General features: G+C 49.5%; 1 protein-coding gene across 1 annotated transcript; it reads right to left on the minus strand.

Moving 5' to 3' along the window:
- Nucleotides 1-443: 443 nt before the first annotated feature.
- LOC128334934 (synaptotagmin-5-like) lies at nucleotides 444-21,320 on the minus strand. Its single transcript, XM_053272509.1, has 5 exons — nucleotides 21,176-21,320; nucleotides 15,011-15,885; nucleotides 12,128-12,293; nucleotides 9,550-9,716; nucleotides 444-5,640 (listed from the first exon to the last, which is right to left on the minus strand). Exons 1-5 carry the CDS (start codon nucleotides 21,318-21,320, stop codon nucleotides 5,479-5,481), a joined length of 1,515 nt encoding a protein of 504 aa, XP_053128484.1. The 3' UTR covers nucleotides 444-5,478.

The raw sequence follows: 21,320 nt of genomic DNA on the forward strand, positions 1-21,320 counted from the left end.
CCATCAAAGGCTTTATATGACTCAAAACCGGCTGTGTGGGGTTCGTTTGGGGAATGGGGAGTTTAACACATGAAGTCGTCTGTGATGATACGGGGGTGACTCTATGCTTTCCTGGGATCTACCCTCAGTAGAGAGATTGCTCTGAACCCAAATCTAGAAGCACACCGCTCCTTCAAGGTAGGCTGCCACCAGTTGAAGACTGATCTAAAGCCACCGACCCGGCTTCAGACACGGCTTCAGACACAGCTTCAGCCACCTAGAACTGTCCGGCTTGGGACTTACAGGCACCGTACAGCCAGAGTCCACACAACCCACCTCTAGACAACAAGATTTTATTTTGAAAACAACTCAACAGTAGCGAATGACCTTACGGAGGCGCATGGGGAAAGAGTTTTGCAAGTAACCCTCCAGAACCTGTTTAATCAGACTCAAGACACTTCTAAGTATATGAACTTTATTAAGACACAAGGGTTGCATACAGAATAAGGAACTGGGGAGGGGGGGGATAGGGTGGAACAGGGAGTAAAGAAAGGAACACACTAATTCAAAAGAAAATACACAAAGCATTTACTAACTGACTAGCACTGAGTTTTACCTTAGTTTATCAGTAGGCAGGTCTTTGGCTGAGAAAGAGTTAATCTCTACAGCTTCTCCCATGGAACACCCATTTTTGCAGATGGAATAGCAATAGCAATAGCAATAGCACTTACATTTATATACCGCTTTATAGCCAGAGCTCTCTAAGCGGTTTACAATGATTTAGCATATTGCCCCCAACATTCTGGGTACTCATTTTACCGACCTCGGAAGGATGGAAGGCTGAGTCAACCTTGAGCCCCTGGTCAGGATCGAACTTGTAACCTTCTGGTTACAGGGCGGCAGTTTTACCACTGCGCCACCAGGAAAAGAGTGGACACTGGCCAGGCCTTTATCCTCTAGCTTTAAAGCCACGAGGGAGGGGGGCGAGTTGGGCTCAGGCGACTGTGGATCCCACACCTGTCCGGACTGTGGATCTCACACCTGTCCGGACTGTGGATCTCACACCTGTTCGTAGTTCAAAAAGTATTCTAATTTCCTCCCCTCTGGGTGATGAGATGCAAAGTGGCCCTATCTCCTGTGTCGGATAAGATTAGGGAATTTGAAGGGGGGCGGGATCTGTTAGACGTTGAGTGATGCTCTTGCTTCAAGATGATGTTGGTCTGGAGGTCTGTGTTTGTCACATGGTCTCATGTCGAATCCGATTTTTAGTCCAGCTAAAAACCACCCCCAAACCAGAGTCGAACCGATCCGAATTGCACATCCCTAGAAAGCCCCCCTGGGTTAACTGGTTGGTGTGAGGATAACAGGGTGTCGCAGAACCATGTACCCCACCCTGATCTGCTTGCAGGGAAGGCGAGAGAAAAACGAGAGAAACAAAATCTGAAAAAAAGAAAGGAAGCCCATCCGTAGCCATGTATATTATTTGCACATATGGATTCCAGTTGCAGATGCAGAGTTTTCTAAACACACAGAGACACAGACACACAAGTTTCTATTGCCTTTGTGTCCCCTGCCTTTCCCACTAGGACAGGGCTTCTCAACCTGTGGGTCCCCAGATGTAATTAGACTTCAACTCCCATAGTTCCCAACCAAAGGCCACTGGGGCTGGGGATTATGGGAGCTGAAGTCCAATAATATCTGGGGACCCACACGTTGGGAAGCCCTGCACTAGGACAATCCAGGCAGCTCTGTAACAATATAGGAGTGGAATCATTCCACAATCCCGGATACTTCCTGCTCTACTTTTGACATATACCTGTTTCTACTCCGATTTCCCTCCACCGCAACCTTGGTGTTTATTTCACCGCAACTAAAGAGGTGCAGAGCTTCCCCCTTCTTCTGTGACGCTCCATTTACTGTGGCATCTGTCGGTGACTGTCCAGGAGAGGGATCTTGGGGTCATGGTGGACAGCTCATTGAAAGTGTTGACTCAATGTGTGGCAGCTGTGAAAAAGGCCAATTCCATGCTAGGGATCATTAGGAAGGGGATTGAAAATAAAACGGCTAATATTATAATGCCCTTATACAAAGAAAACGATGATGAGGCCACATCTGGAGTACTGCATACAATTCTGGACACCACATCTAAAAAAAGGGCATTGTAGAACTGGAAAAGGCAGGAGAGGGCAACCAAGATGATCATAGAGCACCTTTCTTAATATGAGGCAAGGCTACAACACCTGGGCTATTTAGTTTAGAAAAACGATGAATGCTAGGAGACAAGATAGAGGTCTATAAAATCATGTATGGTGTGGAGAAAGTGGATAGGGAGACATTTTCTCTCTCTCCCATAACACTAGAACCAGGGGTCATCCCATGAAATTAATTGCCAGGAAATCTAGGACCAACAGACAGGAGTACTTTTTCACACAACGCATAGTCAACCTGTGGAATTCTCTGCCACGAGATGTGGTGACAGCCAACAACCTGGATGGCTTTAAGAAGGGTTTGAATAACTTCATGGAGGAGAGGTCTATCATTGGCTACTAATTGGAGGGTTATAGGCCACCTCCAGCCTCAAAGGCAGGATGCCTCTGAGTACCAGTTGCAGGGGAGTAACAGCAGGAGGGAGGGCATGTCCTCAACACCTGCCTGTAGGCTTCCAGCAGCATCTGGTGGGTCACTGTGTGAAACAGCAGGGCTATTCTTATATCCTTATGTTCTTATGATTACTGGTCCAGGTTTCAGTACTATCACAACGGCCAGGCACAGTTTATGCAGACGACACTTTCCAGGAGGTACGACAGTGACCACCTTCCATTTCCGAGAACAGTATGCCCAAGTGGTGCAGGGCAGAAGGAATCAGGCCCTGAACCAGAAGCCTCTGTCCACTTTTCCCTTGGGAACTTAAGAAGCCAGGGTTGGATTAAGCTTTTTTCCGCCTGTAGGCAACCAAAGATTTGCCGCCCCAGCTTGAGGGGCTCAACAGCTATACTTGTAAAGGGGAATCTGGCAAGGATTCCCCTTTAAAAGTAATGGGCTTGCCCGGGGGGGGGGGGAGTTAAATCTTTTTTACGATGCGCAGAGAGCCCCCCCAAATGGGCTGAAAACAGCACGACCTGTCATTTGGGAGGCAGGCGGGCCCGTGGGAGGAGCTCTCGCTACCATCCTTACCGTTCCGCCACCATCCTTCCGCCATCCCAACGCGCAGTGGCGGTTTTTAAAAGGTAGAGAAGGAAGATTTAACTCCCCCCCCCACCCAAGCCCTTTACTTGCACACCACTCCCAAAAGTTGCCAGCCCTCAAAATTTGGCGCCATAGGCAGGTGCCTATATGGCCTCTGCATTAATCCACCCCAGGAACAAGCTGCCTTATACCGAGTCAGACCTTTGGTCCATCTAGCTCTGTGTTGTCGATCCTGACTGGCAGCGGCTTCTCCAAGGTTTCAGGCAGGAATCTCTCTCTGCCCTGCCTGGATATAACCAAGAGTTTAGTTAACTCTTAACATTTAGAAACATAGATGGAGCTGAGGTCAACCACTGGCTATCAAGGCATAGGATACATAGGAAGCTTATACAGAGTCAGGCCATTGGCCCATCTAGCTCAGATTTATCTACACAGATTGGCAGCAGCGCTCCAAGGTTTCAGGTATTCCCAGCCTTACCTAGAGATGCTGCCAGGGATTGAACCTGGGACCTGCTGCATGCAAAGCAGATTCTCTGCCACTGAGAAACATAGGAAGCTGCTATCTAATGAGTCAGGCCATTGATCCATCTAATTCACTACGTCTACACTGACTGGCAAGCACAGCGGGGAGGCAACTTGCCTAGGGAGCAAGAGGTTGCTGGTTCGAATCCCCGCTGGTACACCTATGTCGGGCAGCAGTGATATAGGAAAGATGCTGAAAGGCATCATCGCATACTGCACAGGAGATGGCAATGGTCAACCCCTCCTGTATTCTACCAAAGACAACCACAGGGCTAGGTGGTTGCCAGGGAGTTATCCGCACTTGGCTTCATGCTGCGGGGTAAATGTTGAGCGAAGCCACTTCGGATCATACTTGTGGCACTGAGGGAAGCAGCCCCTCCCCTCTGCGCTCGGGTTTTGTTTTGATGCAAGTTCACATGGCATGTCTCCGTGTTTTCCTTCTAGCCAATTGGTGTGGGGGGTGGAGATTTCTAAAGATCTATATCTGCATTTCTAAAGAGAGTATCCCTCTGATCATGCTAATGATTCTAGTCTCCGTGTTTTCCTTCTAGCCAATTGGTGGTGGGGGGGAGATTTCTAAAGATCTATATCTGCATTTCTAAAGAGAGTATCCCTCTGATCATGCTAATGATTCTAGTCTCCGTGTTTTCTTTCTAGCCAATTGGTGGGGGGGGGGGGATTTCTAAAGATCTATATCTGCATTTCTAAAGAGAGTATCCCTCTGATCATGCTAATGATTCTAGTCCGTGCCTCTCCCTATTTGCTCCGGCGTTTTCAGAAACAACAGCTTCAAGCCAGCATTTTTAAAAACACGGAAATACACCAAGATAAGCTAGAATTTGCAAGACAAAGCCCGATTTGTGTGTGGAGTGGGTCCAAGGATCTCGGAGGGACTTCGGGGTATGTTTGGCTGGTGTGTGAACGCACACATGCTCTTCCGAAAGAGATTCGGGGTAGAAGTCCTGTCTATAAAGCCTCCAGGAGTTGACGCCGACTTGACGGCACAACTTCACCTTTTACACTGACTGGCAGCAACCAGCCAGGACTTCAGCCAGGCGTCTTTCCCAGCCCTACCTGGAGATGCTGCCAGGGAGTGAACCTGAGACTTGCAAAGGAGAGAACCTGAGAACCTGAGACATGCAAAGGAGGTGCTCTATCACTGAGCTAAGGTCCCCTCCCTTCCGCCTTCCCTGTCCCACCTGTCTATGTCGCAATCTTTTATTTCAACAAAGGGTTTGGGGGCGCACCCAGTAATCTTGCTCCTCTTTAGACAAGCCACCCACGTCCCTTACTTGGGAGCATTCAGAATTTGCATGGAGTTTTCAGTTCTCAGCCTGGCCCATCCTCAAAGTGGGCTCGTTGGCATCCTGCCCCTCTGGGAGGCATGGCATTACCCAACATCTTGAGCCATGATTGGCTTCCAGTGGCATCTTCTGGCATGCATGACTGTTGCTTTGGCTGTCGAGTTCTGTGTTTCCATGCAGGATCATTGCATGGTGCTTAGAAGATCTAGGACCCAGGGCCCTAGATCTTGCCGCAGGCCCTCCCATGTTTGACGGAGGGGATTTCGTGAAAGGAATCCAACACTCCCTTCCAGTGTTTGAAGTCACCAATGCCTCCACCAATGTCAGGCGGTGTGGAGGACTGGAGTACTGAGGAATTGATCCAGGGCATGTCAAGGTGCTGTCAAGGTCCCTGCCCCCAGGAACAGCTAATGGGAGTTGCCCACTCTGGCTATCCCTAGTCATGACTGGCAAATATCTCTCCAGGCGGAATCTTCACATGTGTGCGTCAAGGGCAGAGCTGGGCGCCTTCAGGTTGGATCGAATGCCAGCGGGCGGACTCCACGTTCCCTCGGCGGCACATCTCTTTCCAGTGGACCTGCCCCGTCTCTGGAGCATCGGGACCGATCAGCACTCGGCCCACGGCACAGCTGCGGGTGTAAAGGCGAGCCTGGGGTGGGGTGGGAAGGAGGAAAGCAGTCAGCGCGCAAGCCACACAGCGCCCCCTGTAGGCGCCAGCAGATATTATTGCCGTTTCCCATATCTTTTTTAAACATTAAAAAATGTGTTGCTTTTTAGCCGACTTTTGGCATGGAAAGTACCCTTATGAGATTGTCTTGCTGTCCTGCGGGTGGGTATGTCTGCTCCTGGGTGTCTCCCCTGTTGGGAATTGCAGTGGCAGTGGGATTATTCTCAGCCAGGAAGTAAAGGTTTAATCTTACCTTTAGAGGTGAAGGAATAGGGGTAAGGTAAAGCGTCCTGTTGAGTCGGTGTCGACTCCTGGCGCCCACAGAGCCCTGTGGTTGTCTTTGGTAGAATACAGGAGAGGTTGACCATTGCCTCCTCCTGCGCAGTCTGAGATGATGCCTTTCAGCATCTTCCTAGATCGCTGCTGCCCCGTATAGGGGTTTTCATATATAAATGAATTCTCTGCATGGGCGGAGCCAGCACTGTGTGGATGGGTCCAAAGTACCCGGCCACCACTTCCTGTGGAGCCGCCCCAGCCAACCTAGCCACACCCCCTGTGCCTGACATCAGATGCAGGGGGCGTGGCCATATGTGGAAACAGGGCAGCATGGTCCCTTTCGCAAGGCGCTTCGGGGAGCCCCTTTCCCTGCCTGGAAAGGCAAATAGACGCATTCCCAGCAAGGCTAGGAACCCAGTGCTGGCTGAAGCGTCTCACAAACTGGGTGCCCTTAGACGCAGGGGGCGTGACTAGGGCGCCTAGGGGACACCGCTGGCAAGTTGCACCCGCGCCGCCAGCCGCTTCCTATGTGCCTGATTCTCTGTATACCTGCTTTGCATCAAGTAGGCACCCTGACTCACACAGGCTTCTCTCTCCATCTGGAACAGACATGTCACTCAGCTACTGTGTCAGACGTGTCACTCAACTGGAGAGGAGAGCTGGTCTTGTGATAGCAAGCATGACTTGTCCCCATAGCTAAGCAGGGTCTGCCCTGGTTGCATATGAATGGGAGACTAGAAGTGTGAGCCCTGGAAGAGATTCCCCTCAGGGGATGAAGCCGCTCTGGGAAGAGCATCAGAAGGTTCCAAGTTCCCTCCCTGACTTCTCCAAGATAGGGCTGAGAGAGATTCCTGCCTGCAACCTTGGAGAAGCCGCTGCCAGTCAATACTGAGCTAGATAGACCAATGGTCTGACTCAGTATATGGCAGTTTCCTATGTTCCTATCTATGTTTTTCTTATTTTAAAGTAAAGTTTCTTACAGTTATGAAGGATGGTTCCAAGGGGTTTCTTCAGAACCCAACTCTGTTAACACCACACACACACACAGAGCCCAAACAACAACTTGGCAATGCCTGCACCGATTTGCACCAAATTTGGTAGAGATGTTGGGTCACGTAGGGACAATTGAGTGGTGTGGTTGGGAATGGCATCATGTACCCAGAGGTGCACCTAGGTAATTTTGGAGCCTGGACCTAAAAGCCTTTGGAGCCCCCCCCCTCCCTTGAAAATTATTTATTATTATTTATTTATTTGATTTCTATACCGCCCTTGCAAAATGGCTCAGGGCGGTTAAATTAAGCATCATCATGCTCCTCCAGGTGACCACACCACCAGGGACAGACTAAAGAGGATTTGTGGTGGGGGGGGGGGCAAGGACTGTGGAGGTCCTGGTCTTCGGCCCCGAAGTCCAGGGGTAAGAGCATCTCTGCGTGTACCCTGAACCATGATGGCAGCCGCCTGAAAGCAGGTGGATTAGTAAGGGGTGGAGCAAGGTTGGAGTGGGCCCAGAGAAAAGATTTTAAAATGCGCCCCCCCCCCCCCACTGAAGCTCAGCTCATTATTTTTAAAAAGGTTTTGTAAATTGTGGACGATGCAAGTCATTTCATGGTCCTAGAGAAAGACGTGCTGTTCTGGATGAACAGAATTTTGGAGGGTGAATACAACTGAAGGAAGCCCGGGCAGGTGCGCGGCTGGGGGAGTCAGTCATGTGACTTGCCTCGGGGGGGGGCTCCCTAGGCAGTAGGCCCCCCAGACAACTTTCTCCCCTTGCCCTATTATAATTATGCCCCTGGGATTAATTCTTACCAGAACTTCTGGTTTAGTTTGGTTTTTTAAATACAACCATCAACCACACTGGGACAAATGCCCTGTCTCGTGTAAACTGGAACAAATGAAATGACAACAATGAAGAAGAAGAAGATTTATATACTGCTCTTCAACCAAAGTTCTCAAAGCAGGTTACGTAGAAAAATAAATAATACATAAACAAGATGGGCCCCTCTCCTGTCCCCAAAGGGCTCAAATCTAAAAAGAAACATAAGGCAGATACCAGCAACAGCCACTGGAGGGATGCTGTGCTGGGGCTGGATAGGGCCAGTTGCTCTCCCCCTGCTCAATGTAAAAGAATCACCACTTTAAAAGGTGTCTCTTTGCTCAGTTAGAATCAATATACATACCCATGCCCCCCATTGGATTGAAAAAATTTCACAATACATTGGAATACTGCTGAAATGTAGGGTGGATAAGGGGCAGTCCCTTCATGAGGAGAGGGGAGGCGGTCACCTCAGGTGGTGGATTACAGGAACATAGGAAGCTGCCATATACTGAGTCAGACCATTGGTCTATCTAGCGCAGTATTGTTTTCACAGACTGGCAGGGGCTTCTCCAAGGTTGCATGCAGGGGTCTCTCTCAGCTCTCTCTTGGAGATGCTGCCAGGGAGAGAACTTGGAGCCTTCTGCTCTTCCCAGAGCGGGACCAAGACCAGTTCTCCTCCATTACTGAGACCAGTGGTCCCTCTATATTCGCCCCCCCCCCCCCGCCTCCGTGTGCAGAATGATTTTTGTTCTAGGCGGCAGCAGTGTGTGCACAGGTGCATTCAGAGTGAGGCTTTTCTGATTCAACATAGGTGGAATCTAAAAGTAACTGAGCAAACATCAAAAGCTGGTCTTGTGGTAGCAAGCATGATTTGTCATTGTCCCTTTAGCTAAGCAGGGTCCACCTTGGTTGCATATGAATGGGAGACTTGATGTGTGAGCACTGCAAGATATTCCCCTCAGGGGATGGAGCCGCTCTGGGAAGAGCAGAAAGTTCCAAGTTCCCTCCCTGGCAGCATCTCCAAGATGGGGCTGAGAGAGATTGCTGTCTGCAACCTTGGAGAAGCTGCTGCCAGTCTGTGAAGACAATACTGAGCTAGATAGACCAATGGTCTGACTCAGTATACAGTAGCTTCCTATGTTCCTAACTTGTGAGCATGCGCGCATGAACACGCCTTAGGGGGAACACTGACTGAGACGCCAGCAAGATGCGCTGGTCCTCAGAACAGATCTGACCCTTGCATGCTTGCTTGGTAAGGGGAGCCGAACCTCACACTCCTTGCCAAGTTTGCAAGAAACATGAGGATGAGTGGATCTGTCTTGACTTCAACAGCCGCCATTCCTCAAAGACCAATGTGTGGCTGTGGCAACCTCATCAACTCAGTTAGGAACATAGGAAGCTGCTGTCCACCAAGTCAGACCCTTGGTCCATCCAGCTCAGTATTGTCTTTACAGACTGGCAGCAGCTTTTCCAAGGTTGCTGGCAGGAGTCTCTCTCAGCCCTATCTTGGAGATGCTGCCAGGGAGGGAACTTGGAACCTTCTGCCTGCAAGTATGCAGATGCTCTTCCCAGAGCGGCCCCATCCCCTAAGGGGAAGATCTCATAGTGCTCATATGTTGTCTCCCATTCATATGCAAACTAGGGTGGACCCTGCTTAGCACAGGGGACAATTCACGCATGCTACCATAAGACCAGCTCTCCTCCTCTGCCATGACAAGCTCCTTCACTGGAGGCTGCCATGTGATGACAGAGACAAATGCGCTTCAGCTGAAGCACTCCGACAAATCCTTTCCTCTCACCTGCATCACCGTGAACTCAAAAGACAGCTGGTGCTCCTGGATGTCCCCAGCGGGAATACTGAAGAGGAAAGGGGTATTCCACACAGGACTGTAGCCTGCCACGGACTTGGTCTCCTTGGTGTCAACAACCTTTCCATTGTGGTGCAGATGGATCATTACATAGTGGTCTAGAGAGCAGAAAAGCAAAGAGATCTGGGTGAAGTTACAGAGACTGGCATTGTATGGACCTCCCAAAGACCTAAGCTTGGGGCGTGTACAAATATAATGGATAGATAGATAGATAGATAGATAGATAGATAGATAGATAGATAGATAGATAGATAGATAGATACAGTAGGTAGGTAGGTAGGTAGACAGTCAGTCAGACAGACAGACATACTATCTATAGATAGATAGATAGATAGATAGATAGATAGATAGATAGATACAGTAGGTAGGTAGGTAGGTAGACAGATTGATACTGTAGATAGATAGATAGATAGATAGATAGATAGATAGATAGATAGATAGATTAGATTAGATTTTATTTTATTTTATTTTATTTATACATTTTATATTCCGCTCTTCCTCCAAGGAGCCCAGAGCGGTGTACTACATACTTGAGTTTCTCTTTCACAACAACCCTGTGAAGCAGGTTAGGCTGAGAGAGAAGTGACTGGCCCAGAGTCACCCAGCTAGTTTTAGGGCTGAATGGGGATTTGAACTCGGGTCTCCCCAGTCCTAGTCCAGCACTCTAACCACTACACCACGCTGGCTAGATAGATAGAGGATCTCAAAACTAGGGTTGCCAACATTGTGCTAGTCCAAATCGGGAGAGATGGGGAGTTTTGGGGAGGGGGGCACCTAGGGGCGGGCCTTGGCCCTGCCCAGGTAGCAAGGGGGCACGCTTACCCGCGCCGGGGATGGTGACAAGAGCCCCGCGGCATGCCCACCTGTCAAACCCTGACAGCAAGTGGGTCGCAGCGGGCAGGCGAGTGCGCTGGAAGGCGGAAGCAGGGAGCAGGCAGGCAGACTCTGCAAAGGAGGTCCTCCCTCCCTCAGCCTGGCCTTCCTCCCAAATGAGGCAGAGCGGCCAATTTCAGGTGGGTGCAGACTGGAGCTCATGCCGCCTTCCCCGCTGCACAGCAGGGTCTTTACAAGTTTTTTTAAAAAACAGTAGTAAAAAAGTGGGATAAATTGAGTCCCGAATGGGATGAGAATTTCTCCCCTATAAAAAGGGACATCCTGCACCATGCAGGACAGTTGGCAACCCTGCTTGAGACTGATTTGTTTGCTCCTGGGCAGGGGCGTTATTCGAGGGTGGCCTATGGGGCACAAACATCATCCTCGATTATTTTTAAAAAGGTTTTGTCAATTGTGGACGATGCAAGTCATTTCATGGTACTAAAGGAAGACACGCTGTTCTGGTAGCTCCAGGTCTTTCACATCAGTTTCGGAGGATGAATACAACTGAAGGAAGCCCGGGCGGGTGTGTGGCTGGGGGAGTCAGTCATGTGACTTGCCTCGGGGGGGGGGGCAAGGCAGTGGGCCCCCAGACAACTGTCTCCCCTTGCCCTATTATAGTTACGCCCCTGGCTCAAAGTCCCGAAGCATGACTAAGTGGAGTCTGCCCTGGTTTGCTTTTTAATGGGAGACAACTTGTGTGAGCACTGGAACATATTCCCTTTAGGGGATGGAGGCACTCTGAGAAGAGCATCTAGGTTCCAAATTCCTTTCCAGATATCTCCAAGACAGAGCTGAGAGAGCTTCCTGCCTGCAACCTTGGAGAAGCTGCTGCCAGTTTATGTAGACAATACTGAGCTAGATGGACCTGACTCAGTAAGTGGCAGCTTCCTATGTTTCTCCTCTGAGACCTCTTCCAAAAAGGAAGTGCAGTGGTTCTGAGCATCTTCCAGTGCTCAGACATGTAGTCTCCCACTCAAATGCAAGCCAGAGTGGATCCTGCTTAGCAAAGGAGGCAATGCATGCTCAAGATCTTATAATGTGGCTAAGTTCTGTTTAACAGCCAGTAAAACTTGCCAAGAGTTCAGTAAGAATCAGTTTTAGCTGATCCATATGTGTTTAACCACTGTATCATGACTTTGTCGGTTTATTTTGCTGGGCTTCTGTTTGTAAACTGTGCTGGTCTGTGACTGTAATAAAGTATTGATTGATTCAGTGTATGGTTAGTCTCCATTGATTCAGTGTATGGTTGGGTGAATAAGTCTCATTTACCCAAGAATTGCCTCTGAGGAAGAGCAATTTTGGCTCAAAACGCGTAAAGCAATACTGAATAAAATCAATGGAAATTTACTAACAAAAAGACAGACTGAATAAATTTATTGAAATTCATCAGCACCTTTTGGAGTCTTTCCCTCCCCGCACTTTTCCATTTTCAATTTGCTGGTGCTGTGTCATTTTTCTCCCCCTTCCTCTTTGTTCGGAGACTTCTCTTCAAAATCATAAGGGCTAGAAACTTGAAACTGGAGGCGATCTCCCAGGGATCCAAATGATGCACCAGATACCAGTTTAAATGTCTCGTTCTGTATGCAGGGAGGCATGGTGTATGCAGGACCAAGGGGTCTTTTGAAGGTCCTACCTGGTGTCCCTGGCATGCGGGTGAGCCGGCCCAGATTCTCGGCCTTACGGACCAGCACTTTGATGCGGTTGGCCAGTGCTTGGTACTGGAGTAGAAGGAAAAGCTGTCCCGCAGACTTGGGCTGGGTGAGTACAGAGCCATAGCTCACGTCCTGGGAACTGAGACACTGAAATGACAAGGGATGGAAAGAATCAAGGGAACGGGGGAAGGAGTCCATTCTACTTTTACAGCTCAATACTTCTCTCACAGATGCCAGCTTGGAGTGCGTTTGAGCCTCTTCTTACCCATACTTCCAGTGTACATGTGAGGAAGATGAGGATGCAATTTTAAATTGGGCCCGATTTTCTAAATCACCTGATGGCTGTGCAGAAAATAGCGGTGGCCCAAGAGCACCTCCTTGTGCCCAAGGAAAGGCACAAGATGCCCTGTGGTCTCTTCCTCCTTGGTGGTGATAGCCACCGTTGTGCAATGTGCGGCAGCATGCACAGCCTCCTCCCTTGTTGGCTGCTAGCCTGATAATGAGAAGGGGCAGTCAATGGAAGGGGGAAGAGGGAAGGCAGCTCATGAGAGTCCGGGAGATGCTCTAGTCAAGAAGACACATGTGTTCACCCAGCCTTTTGATTAGACACTGTTTTAATAGCTTGTTTTAATAGCTTTAATGGCTTTTTATAGTTTTAATGTTGTTTTAAAGTTTAAATTAGGAACATAGGAAGCTGCCATATACTGAGTCAGACCATTGGTCTATCTAGCTCAGTATTGTCTTCACAGACTGGCAGCGGCTTCTCCAAGGTTGCAGGCAGGAACCTCTCTCAGCCCTATCTTGGAGATGCTGCCAGGGAAGGAACTTGGAACCTCGATGCTCTTCCCAGATGGCTCCATCCCCTGAGGGGAATCTCTTCCAGTGCTCACACTTCTAGTCTCCCATTCATATGCAACCAGGACAGACCCTGCTTAGCTAAGGGGACAAGTCATGCTTGCTACCACCAGACCAGCTCTCCTCTCTCCTCTTAAATTGTTGTAATGATGTCGATAGGCTATACCTCCCTCGCAGCTCAGGTGGAAGAGGAATGCTGCAAGTCCATCAAACAGTAGAGGAGGAGAAAAGAGGCCTTGAAGAATACATAAAGGACAGTGAAGAAGATGCACTTCAAATGGTCAATAGCGAGAAACTATTAAACACCAATGAAACAAAGCAGGCCTACAAGAAAGAACAAGTCAAGAACCGAGCAGAACAATGGAGAAATAAGCCCCTGCATGGTCAATATTTGCACAATATAAGTGGAAAATCAAACATCACCAAGACCTGTCAATAGCTTAAGAATGCCAACTTGAAGAAAGAAATAGAGGGTTTAATACTGGCTGCACAAGAACAGGCACTAAGAACAAATGTGGGGGGGGGGCAGTACGCTGAGCTTCAGCATGTAGCCAGCCAATCAGAAGCAGAGGGGGGGGTCTTCACCCTTCTCCCTCCCCTTCTGCAGCAGACACATCCCTGAGGATGCCTTGAATTATGGGAGGAGAGCTGGTCTTGTGATAGCAAGCATGAATTGTCCCATTTGCTAAGCAGGGTCCACTTGGGTTTGGATTTGTATGGGAAACTACATGTGTGAGCACTGTAAGATATTCCTTTTAGCGGATGGGGCTGCTCTGGGAAGAGCATCTGTTTGCTTGCTTGCTTGCTTGCTTGCTTGCAGAAGGTTCCAAGTTCCCTCCCTGGCAGCATCTCCAAGATAGGGCTGAGAGAGATCCCTGCCTGCAACCTTGGAGAAGCCGCTGCCAGTCTGGGTAGACAATACTGAGCTAGATAGACCAGGGGTGAGACTCGGCATACAACAGCTTCCTATGTTCCTATGGCTTCAAGCCAGCGATCCTCAGATGGGGAACAAATAGCACGGCTGCAGTGTAGTGAGGCAGGAGGGATCTGAGTTCCCCCTTGGGAGCCCTTCAGGGTCTCGCTAGAGGTACTAGTAGCCCCTTTTGGAAACCCCTGAGCTAAAGTTTGCAATCCTACTCTTTAACGAGGTATGTCATGTTCTGCTGCTATTGCTATCTTTGGCAAAGGTTTCCAACCTCTAGTCAGCAGACCACAGGTGGTCCTCAAGGGTACTGCAAGTGGACTGTGGAGGAAAAACAAAGATAATATATATTATTAATCCCACTGGTGGCCATACTGCAGGTAAATGTACTGCGACAATCAGGGGTGGTTTAAGCTTTTTGCTGCCCATAGGAAACCAAGGACTTGCCGCCCTTCTCTGGGGGATGGGGCAGTTGCAGCAGCTGCGGGGGTGGGGAGAGGAATCCCCCCTTTACCATTTTAAAAAATGTTGCTGCTCAGCGGGATGGAGCAGCGAGGGTGGAAAGAGCTTCTTCCAGCTCCCCCCCCAATGACTGCATGGGCCAGTCTGCAGCCCATTTGGGCCTCCCATGTGGAGAAAGGCCCCCAATGGGTTGCAAACAGACCCGTGCCGTCATTTGAGCGGCTGGAAGGAGCTCTCGCTGCCCCCATCCCATCCGACAGTGGCATTTTTTAAAAGTTAGAAGAGGGGACGTTCCCTTGCCTCCGCACAGCCCCTCAAATTTTGTCGCCCCTCAAATTTTGCCACCCTAGGCAAGTGCCTACTTCGCCTATCCATTAATTCATCCCTAGTGACAATGTGTTTGTGAATGAGCAGAATAAATTAGAAATAGCTGTGCCCTTAAAAACCCCTGGATTTGGATATTTGACTCCCCGTCAGCCATCGGCAATGTTAAAAATGTTGAAAACGGCCTGCTTACATGGTGCTCTGCAAGAGCTTTCCACAAGCTCGTAGTGGTCCACATAAAGGAAAAGGCCGGGGACCCCCGGCCTACAGGAACAGAACCCCCCTTGCCTTTCGCTCTCACCTTTTTGAGTTTGCTTTTGGTGGTCGACAACTCCTGGGTATAGGCGGAGGGCACCCCTGGGTTCCAGGAGGCTTGAGCGCATGGAAACATCACCTCGCCAATGAAGGAGTCCTTCAGGTGGCGGAACTCCTTGGCATAGACCGCAAAGCGCAGAGTCAGGCCCTGCAGTGCTTCCAGAGTGTAGTGGCCGAAATGGAACTGCTCGTGGAATTCGGGGTTCAAGCTCTTCCTCTGCAAGGCCGTGCGCTGCGGCTCAGCAAACCGCGGAAGCAGGTAGACCTTGACGTAGGAGTTCCGGCTGGCCCGGAAGCCCTTGGGCAGGTGGGAGACGCCGATCACCGTCACCGTCAGGGTGGCCTCCGGCTGTGAGTAGGACAGGGTGAAGTGGAGGTGTGGCCGGGGCTTAGCGGCAGCCATGGACAGACCCTTCGGCATGGTGTACGAGTGGGGGATGCCGGCGCCCAGGATGGAACTGGGGAGAAGGTGGCTTTCGCTGCCCAAGAGGCTGTCTCCACTGATGGTGCAACGGCGCTCCAGGGGTAGTGGGGGCTTGACTGGCAAGCTCAGCTTCCGGGGCAGTGGGAGGCTGGGTAACGAGGCTCTGCCCTGAAGGAGGCTCCTGGGAGGCCCGTTGGCAGCCGCAGAAGGCTCCCGAACCTCGCCTTCGAGTCCGACGTACTGTTGCTGTATGGCCACCGCGGTCGTCTTGGAAGGCACGAGGGGCCCCAGCTCCACCTGCGGGGGCTCCGACGGTGCCCGCCCTTTGTGGCCGAGGAGGCTGTGTTTCCGCCGCCGGTGCCAGCAGATGGCGCAGCCGAGGAGGAGGCAGAAGCACAGGAGGGCCAGCCCCACGCCCAGGAACACCTGCAGATGCACTGGGGCAGAGGAGAGGAGATCTGTGAGGAGAACAGATGTGAGGAGGAGAACAGATCTGTGAGGAGAACAGAACACCTGCAGATGCACTGGGGCAGAGGAGAGGATATCTGTGAGGAGTGAGTAAGGTTCAACTCTGACCTTGCTATGGCCTTGCTGCATTTCAGATCTACAACACAATTGCACACTCCAGGCCTAGACACTTCTGGGGAGAAGATATGGGTTGTTAGGTTTGGTGGTGTGGGGAGAAAGGCACTTTTGCGGGGAGGTGGGGGAGATGTGGGTTGTTAGGCTTGGTGGCGGAGTTCTGTAAAATGTAGAGGGCAGTTTCTTAAATGCTTAGGGTTATTTATTTTGTTATTATTTTATTTTGACATTTTATATCCTGCTCTTCCTCCAAGGAGACCAGAGCGGTGTACTACATACTTGAGTTTCTCCTCACAACAACCCTGCGAAGCAGGTTAGGCTGAGAGAGACGTGACTGGCCCAGAGTCACCCAGCAAGTCTCATGGCTGAATGGGGATTTGAACTCGAGTCTCCGCGGTCCTAGTCAGGCACTCTAGCCACTACACCACGCTGGCTCTCCTGCGTGGGTTGGGAGCTGTTCCCTTGATAGTGGGACTCTAAGCATGTTACTTCTTCTTTTGTTTATTTTAATAAGACAATATATAAACATGAACAGTAAAACTGATACATAATGACATCCATTAACCATCCTTCCAGATATGTAAATAATTAGATGGGGGAGAATGACTAAAATTATCTTGATTTGTGAACAGAATAAAATCTGACCATATTATGAAAAAATCATTAGAATTAGCTTGACCCGCTCGAAGACGGATAATATGGGTCAATTTTTCAGATATGGCAATATGCCACATAGACTCATACCAAGATGTCAAAAGACATGGTTTTATGCTTCCAGTATTGTGCAATGGATAATCTAGCTGCAGTTAACATGAAAACTATTAGATCCTTAGACAATAATGCCAAATTAGCTCCTGAAAATACATTTAAGAGAGCCAACTCTGGTCTCATATCTAACCTCTGTTGTGTAATTTTACCCATTTCTAAAAATACCTCTGTCCAAAAGCAGAAAATACTGGGACAATACCACCATGAATGGAACTATGTTCCCCTATTTCCACAGCCATTCCAGCATAGTGGGGACAAACTCTTATTAATGTGGGATAATCTAGAAGGGGTCAAATGCCACCTGTGCTTAACAAAGCTTTACAAAATTCTCTCTAATTCGGGAAGAGGTAGAAAAGACCGGCTTCCATTTCAGTATTCCATTCCATTGTGAGTCGCTAATAGTTTGTTGTAGGCCATTTTCCCAGGCCAGCTGAAGGCCAATTAATGGATCAGATGTTTGCATTATTAAAATCTCATATAATCTAGAAAGAAATTCCTTAGAATCTTCTGAGCCTGAGGCCTTTAATATTAATTTTTCAAACATAGTCAAATTACTATTAGCCTGCTTAACTATATCAGGATGTAAAATAAAGGACTGAAACTGAAGAAAAATTAACCAAGAGTAATGCTTATTCATAAACTTCTCCCGAATTGGTTCTAAATTAATTGGCTTATCCAAATAATAAAAATCCTTTAATCTATTTGCAACACCTCCAAAGACACCAAGTAATTGGGAGGGTGAGTCTAAAGCTGGAAATTTAGGATGACTACAAATGGATAACAAGGGGGAATATGGGGGGCGGGGGCTAAGCATGTTACTTCTGCCACCCCGTGGCTGAGAGGGTCATGCCATGAAGTGGCTGCAGCAGTGGAGAATCAACAAGGCGGGGAAGGGGGTGGCTTGCCAGGGAGGGCGCTAGGGAGCATCGCTCCCATCTTGAGTCCCACACAGCGACGGAGCAGGTCTCGGATTGGAGCCGGTCTCGGATCAGACGATGACATCAGTTTGACAAGTTTGCTCGGAAGCTAAAATAAACGCGGCCTCACCTCGAAACAGATAAAGCCCATGGAAAAAGCTCCCCTTATCAGAGCGGCAGCCTTGCTGACGCAGAGTGATAGAGAGCGAATGACTGCTGCCTAGTCAAACAGGCAGCCTTTGAAAAGCACCGGACCTCTGCTTGGCTCCTGGGTCAGCTGGCAGCTGTCTGATCCCAGCGCCAAGCAGAACTGTGCAGAAACAGCCCAGCTCTGGAGCGTCGCTTGGGATGTGGTGCCGGCCACTAGCTTGGATGGCTTTAATCTTTAGCATATTGCCCCCAACATTTCTGGGTACTCATTTTACCGACCTCGGAAGGATGGAAGGCTGAGTCAACCTTGAGCCCCTGGTCAGGATTGAACTTGCAACCTTCTGGTTACAGGGCGGCAGTTTTACCACTGCGCCACCAGGGGCCGCGGCGTTTTGGGCCAGCTGAAGATTCCGAGTCGTCTTCAAAGGCAACCCCAGATAGAGCACATTGCAGTAGTCCAGCCGAGAGGTGATGTGCGCATGAGTCATGGTATATAGTATGCTATAGGTTATAAAGACCATTCTGCTATATTCAATGCAAAGATGAATATGCACACACAGTAATTCACACAGGGGTGCAGCCACCCCTGTGTGAACGGGAAAGGGAAATAGATGCTGTCAGGCAGCAAGCGCTGCCTGAAATGACAGGGGGAGAGCTCCTCGGGCTATCCCTAGCCTGGGCCACACCCCCTTCGTGCATGACATAATGTGCATGGGGGGGGCGTGGCCTCGTGCTCCGGAGAGGCTTTGGTTGCCAATTGGCTGACTCGGCACCTGAATTCACATGTTATGGTCAAGGCAAAAACAGGAGCACACACTTCCTATCTGCCCCTTTCTGCATTTGAGGGGCCGTGTACCTAGGTTGAGGAAAGCTGGTCTTGTGGTAGCAAGCATGACTTGTCCCCATAGCTAAGCAGGGGGACAAGTCATATGAATGGGAGACGTGATGTGTGAGCACTGCAAGATATTCCCCTCAGGGGATGGAGCCGCTCTGGGAAGAGCAGAAGGTTTCAAGTTCCGTCCCTGGCTTCTCCAAGATAGGGCTGAGAGAGGTTCCTGCCTGCAACCTTGGAGAAGTCGCTGCCAGTCTGTGAAGACAATAATGAGCTAGGTAGACCAATGGTCTGACTCAATATATGGCAGCTTCCTGTGTTCCTATGTTCCTAGGTTCAATTTTCAATAAACACATGTCCAGAGGTCAGCTCAAAAACAAGTCTGTGCAAATACATGCTTGTACAGCATAATGTCTGAATATGGCTTGTGTGAGCCTATTATGCAACGCTAGAGTAAAATATAACTATTGTTCATAAAATGATAATAGAATTGGCTTTTATGGTAGCAGAAGTTTAGACAGGGACAGCGGGGTGGGGGCAAATTCAAAAACTTTGAGTGAATGACTGATTTAAAAGGTATAGACGCTGTCTGCTGGCAAAGCCCCGACATCCCTCCAGGTTAGACCAAATCAGCATTGAGACCTGCAGTGGTTAGCATCTCATACAAATCCCATGGAGACAGAAGTGTCAAATCTCCACTCCACCATAGCCCTAGATGACATGCTATGTTCAGCACTCATGCAATCTGTGCACACAGGTACAGAATGGTATGGGGGTACAGGTATTAACATGTGATTGTTGAGCACAGGTACAGCAATACACTTCCTATCTATGGCCTGTATTTTAGGGAACCTGTACCCAGGTTCATTTTTAAAACAATCACAGGTACAGTCATTACCATCAAAAAATGCACATGCATACAAATCTCTTCTCTGCAAACGAGGCACCTTTAGGGTCCGCCCTGGTTTGCATATGAATGGGAGAATTGATGTATAAGCACTGTAAGATATTCCCCTTAGGGGATGGAGCTGCTCTGGGAAGAGCATCTAGGTTCCAAGTTCTCTGCCTGGCATCATCTCCAAGATAGGATTGAGAGAGATTCCTGCCTGCAACCTTGGAGATGCCTCTGCCAGTCTGTGAAGACAATCCTGAGCTAGATGGACCAAGGGTATGACTCTGTATATGGCAGCAAACTATGTTTCAAGGGGGAGAACAACTGGCCCTAGACAACCCCAACTCTGCATTCCTTCTCTGGCTGTGGCTGGTATCTGCCTTGTGTTTCTTTTTTCACTGTGAGCCCTATGGATACAGGGCACCTGTTTCTTCTTCTTTCTATGTAAACCACTTTGCACACTTTTCCATGGAAAATAATAGTAGCAAAGAAGCAAATATTTGAATGCAGGTACAACACATGGTCTGAAAAGATGGCTCTGGAAGCTCACTAGTTCAGCCTGACCTACCTCACAGGGCTGTGGTGCTGATATAATGGCAGGATGGGGAAGAGATGCTGTGATCCTCGGAGAAAGGGCCAAAAGTTAGAGTACACAAAGGCCAAAAGTTATGTACATAAACAAAGGACAGAAGTGCAGATACAGGAAAGGGCTCCTCTGATATCCAGAGGCAAGGTAGGAACAGGTACATAGGAACAGCCCTGCTGGATCAGGCCCAAGAAGGCCCATCTAGTCCAGCGTCCTGTTTCACACAGTGGCCCATCAGATGCTGCTGGAAGCCTACAGGCAGGGTTGAGGGCAGGCCCTCTCTCCTGCTGTTACTCCCTGCAACTGGTACTCAGAGGCATCCTGCCTTTGAGGCTGGAGGTGGCCTATAGCCCTCCTTGGCTTGCTAGTCAAGTCATTTCCTCACTGTGCCATTAGGTGGCTCAGTATATTCAGAGGCAAAGGTAAAGTGTGCCATGGTATTTTGATACCCAGATTGCCCACAGGTATCTGGGCAATGATGGGCAAGACCTTTTGCTTCACCCACCATAGATATTACATTGTGCTTGTAGAAAAGGCTCTGATTCTGATGAACAAGCCAATAGGTAATGCAAAATGTAAAGTTGTCCTGTTGAGTCGGCGTCGACTCATGGCAAGCAGCCACAGAGCCCTGTTGTTGCCTTTGGTAGAATTCAGGAGGGGTTGACCATTGCCGCCTCCCACACAGTCTGAGATGATGCCTTTCAGCATCTTCCTATATAGCTGCTGCCCGATATAGGAGTTTCCCATAGTCTGAGAAAAATACCAGTGGGGATTTGAACCGGCAACCTCTGCCTTAGAACATCAGAACAGCCCTGCTGGATCAGGCCCAAGAAGGCCCATCTAGTCCAGCATCCTGTTTCGCACAGTGGCCCACCCAATGCCGCTGGAAGCCACAGGCAGGAGTGCAGGGTGGCATGCCCTCTCTCCTGCCATTCCTCCCCTGCAACTGGTACTCAGAGGCATCCTCAGAGGAAGCGAAGGCAGACGGTGGGAGACTAACCTCTCTGGTGTTTGTCCAGCAGCACCTGGACCAGTAACCACAGGAAGAGGATGACGACCAGCCCTTCGATCATCCCTTTGCAGAAGAAGAAGACAATGGACTGGCAGAGGGCCAGAGCCGAGCAAAGGCGATCCTTCAGGGCCAT

The sequence above is a fragment of the Hemicordylus capensis genome, chromosome 10 (genome assembly GCF_027244095.1).
Source record: "Hemicordylus capensis ecotype Gifberg chromosome 10, rHemCap1.1.pri, whole genome shotgun sequence".
Classification (NCBI taxonomy): Eukaryota; Metazoa; Chordata; class Lepidosauria; order Squamata; family Cordylidae; genus Hemicordylus; species Hemicordylus capensis.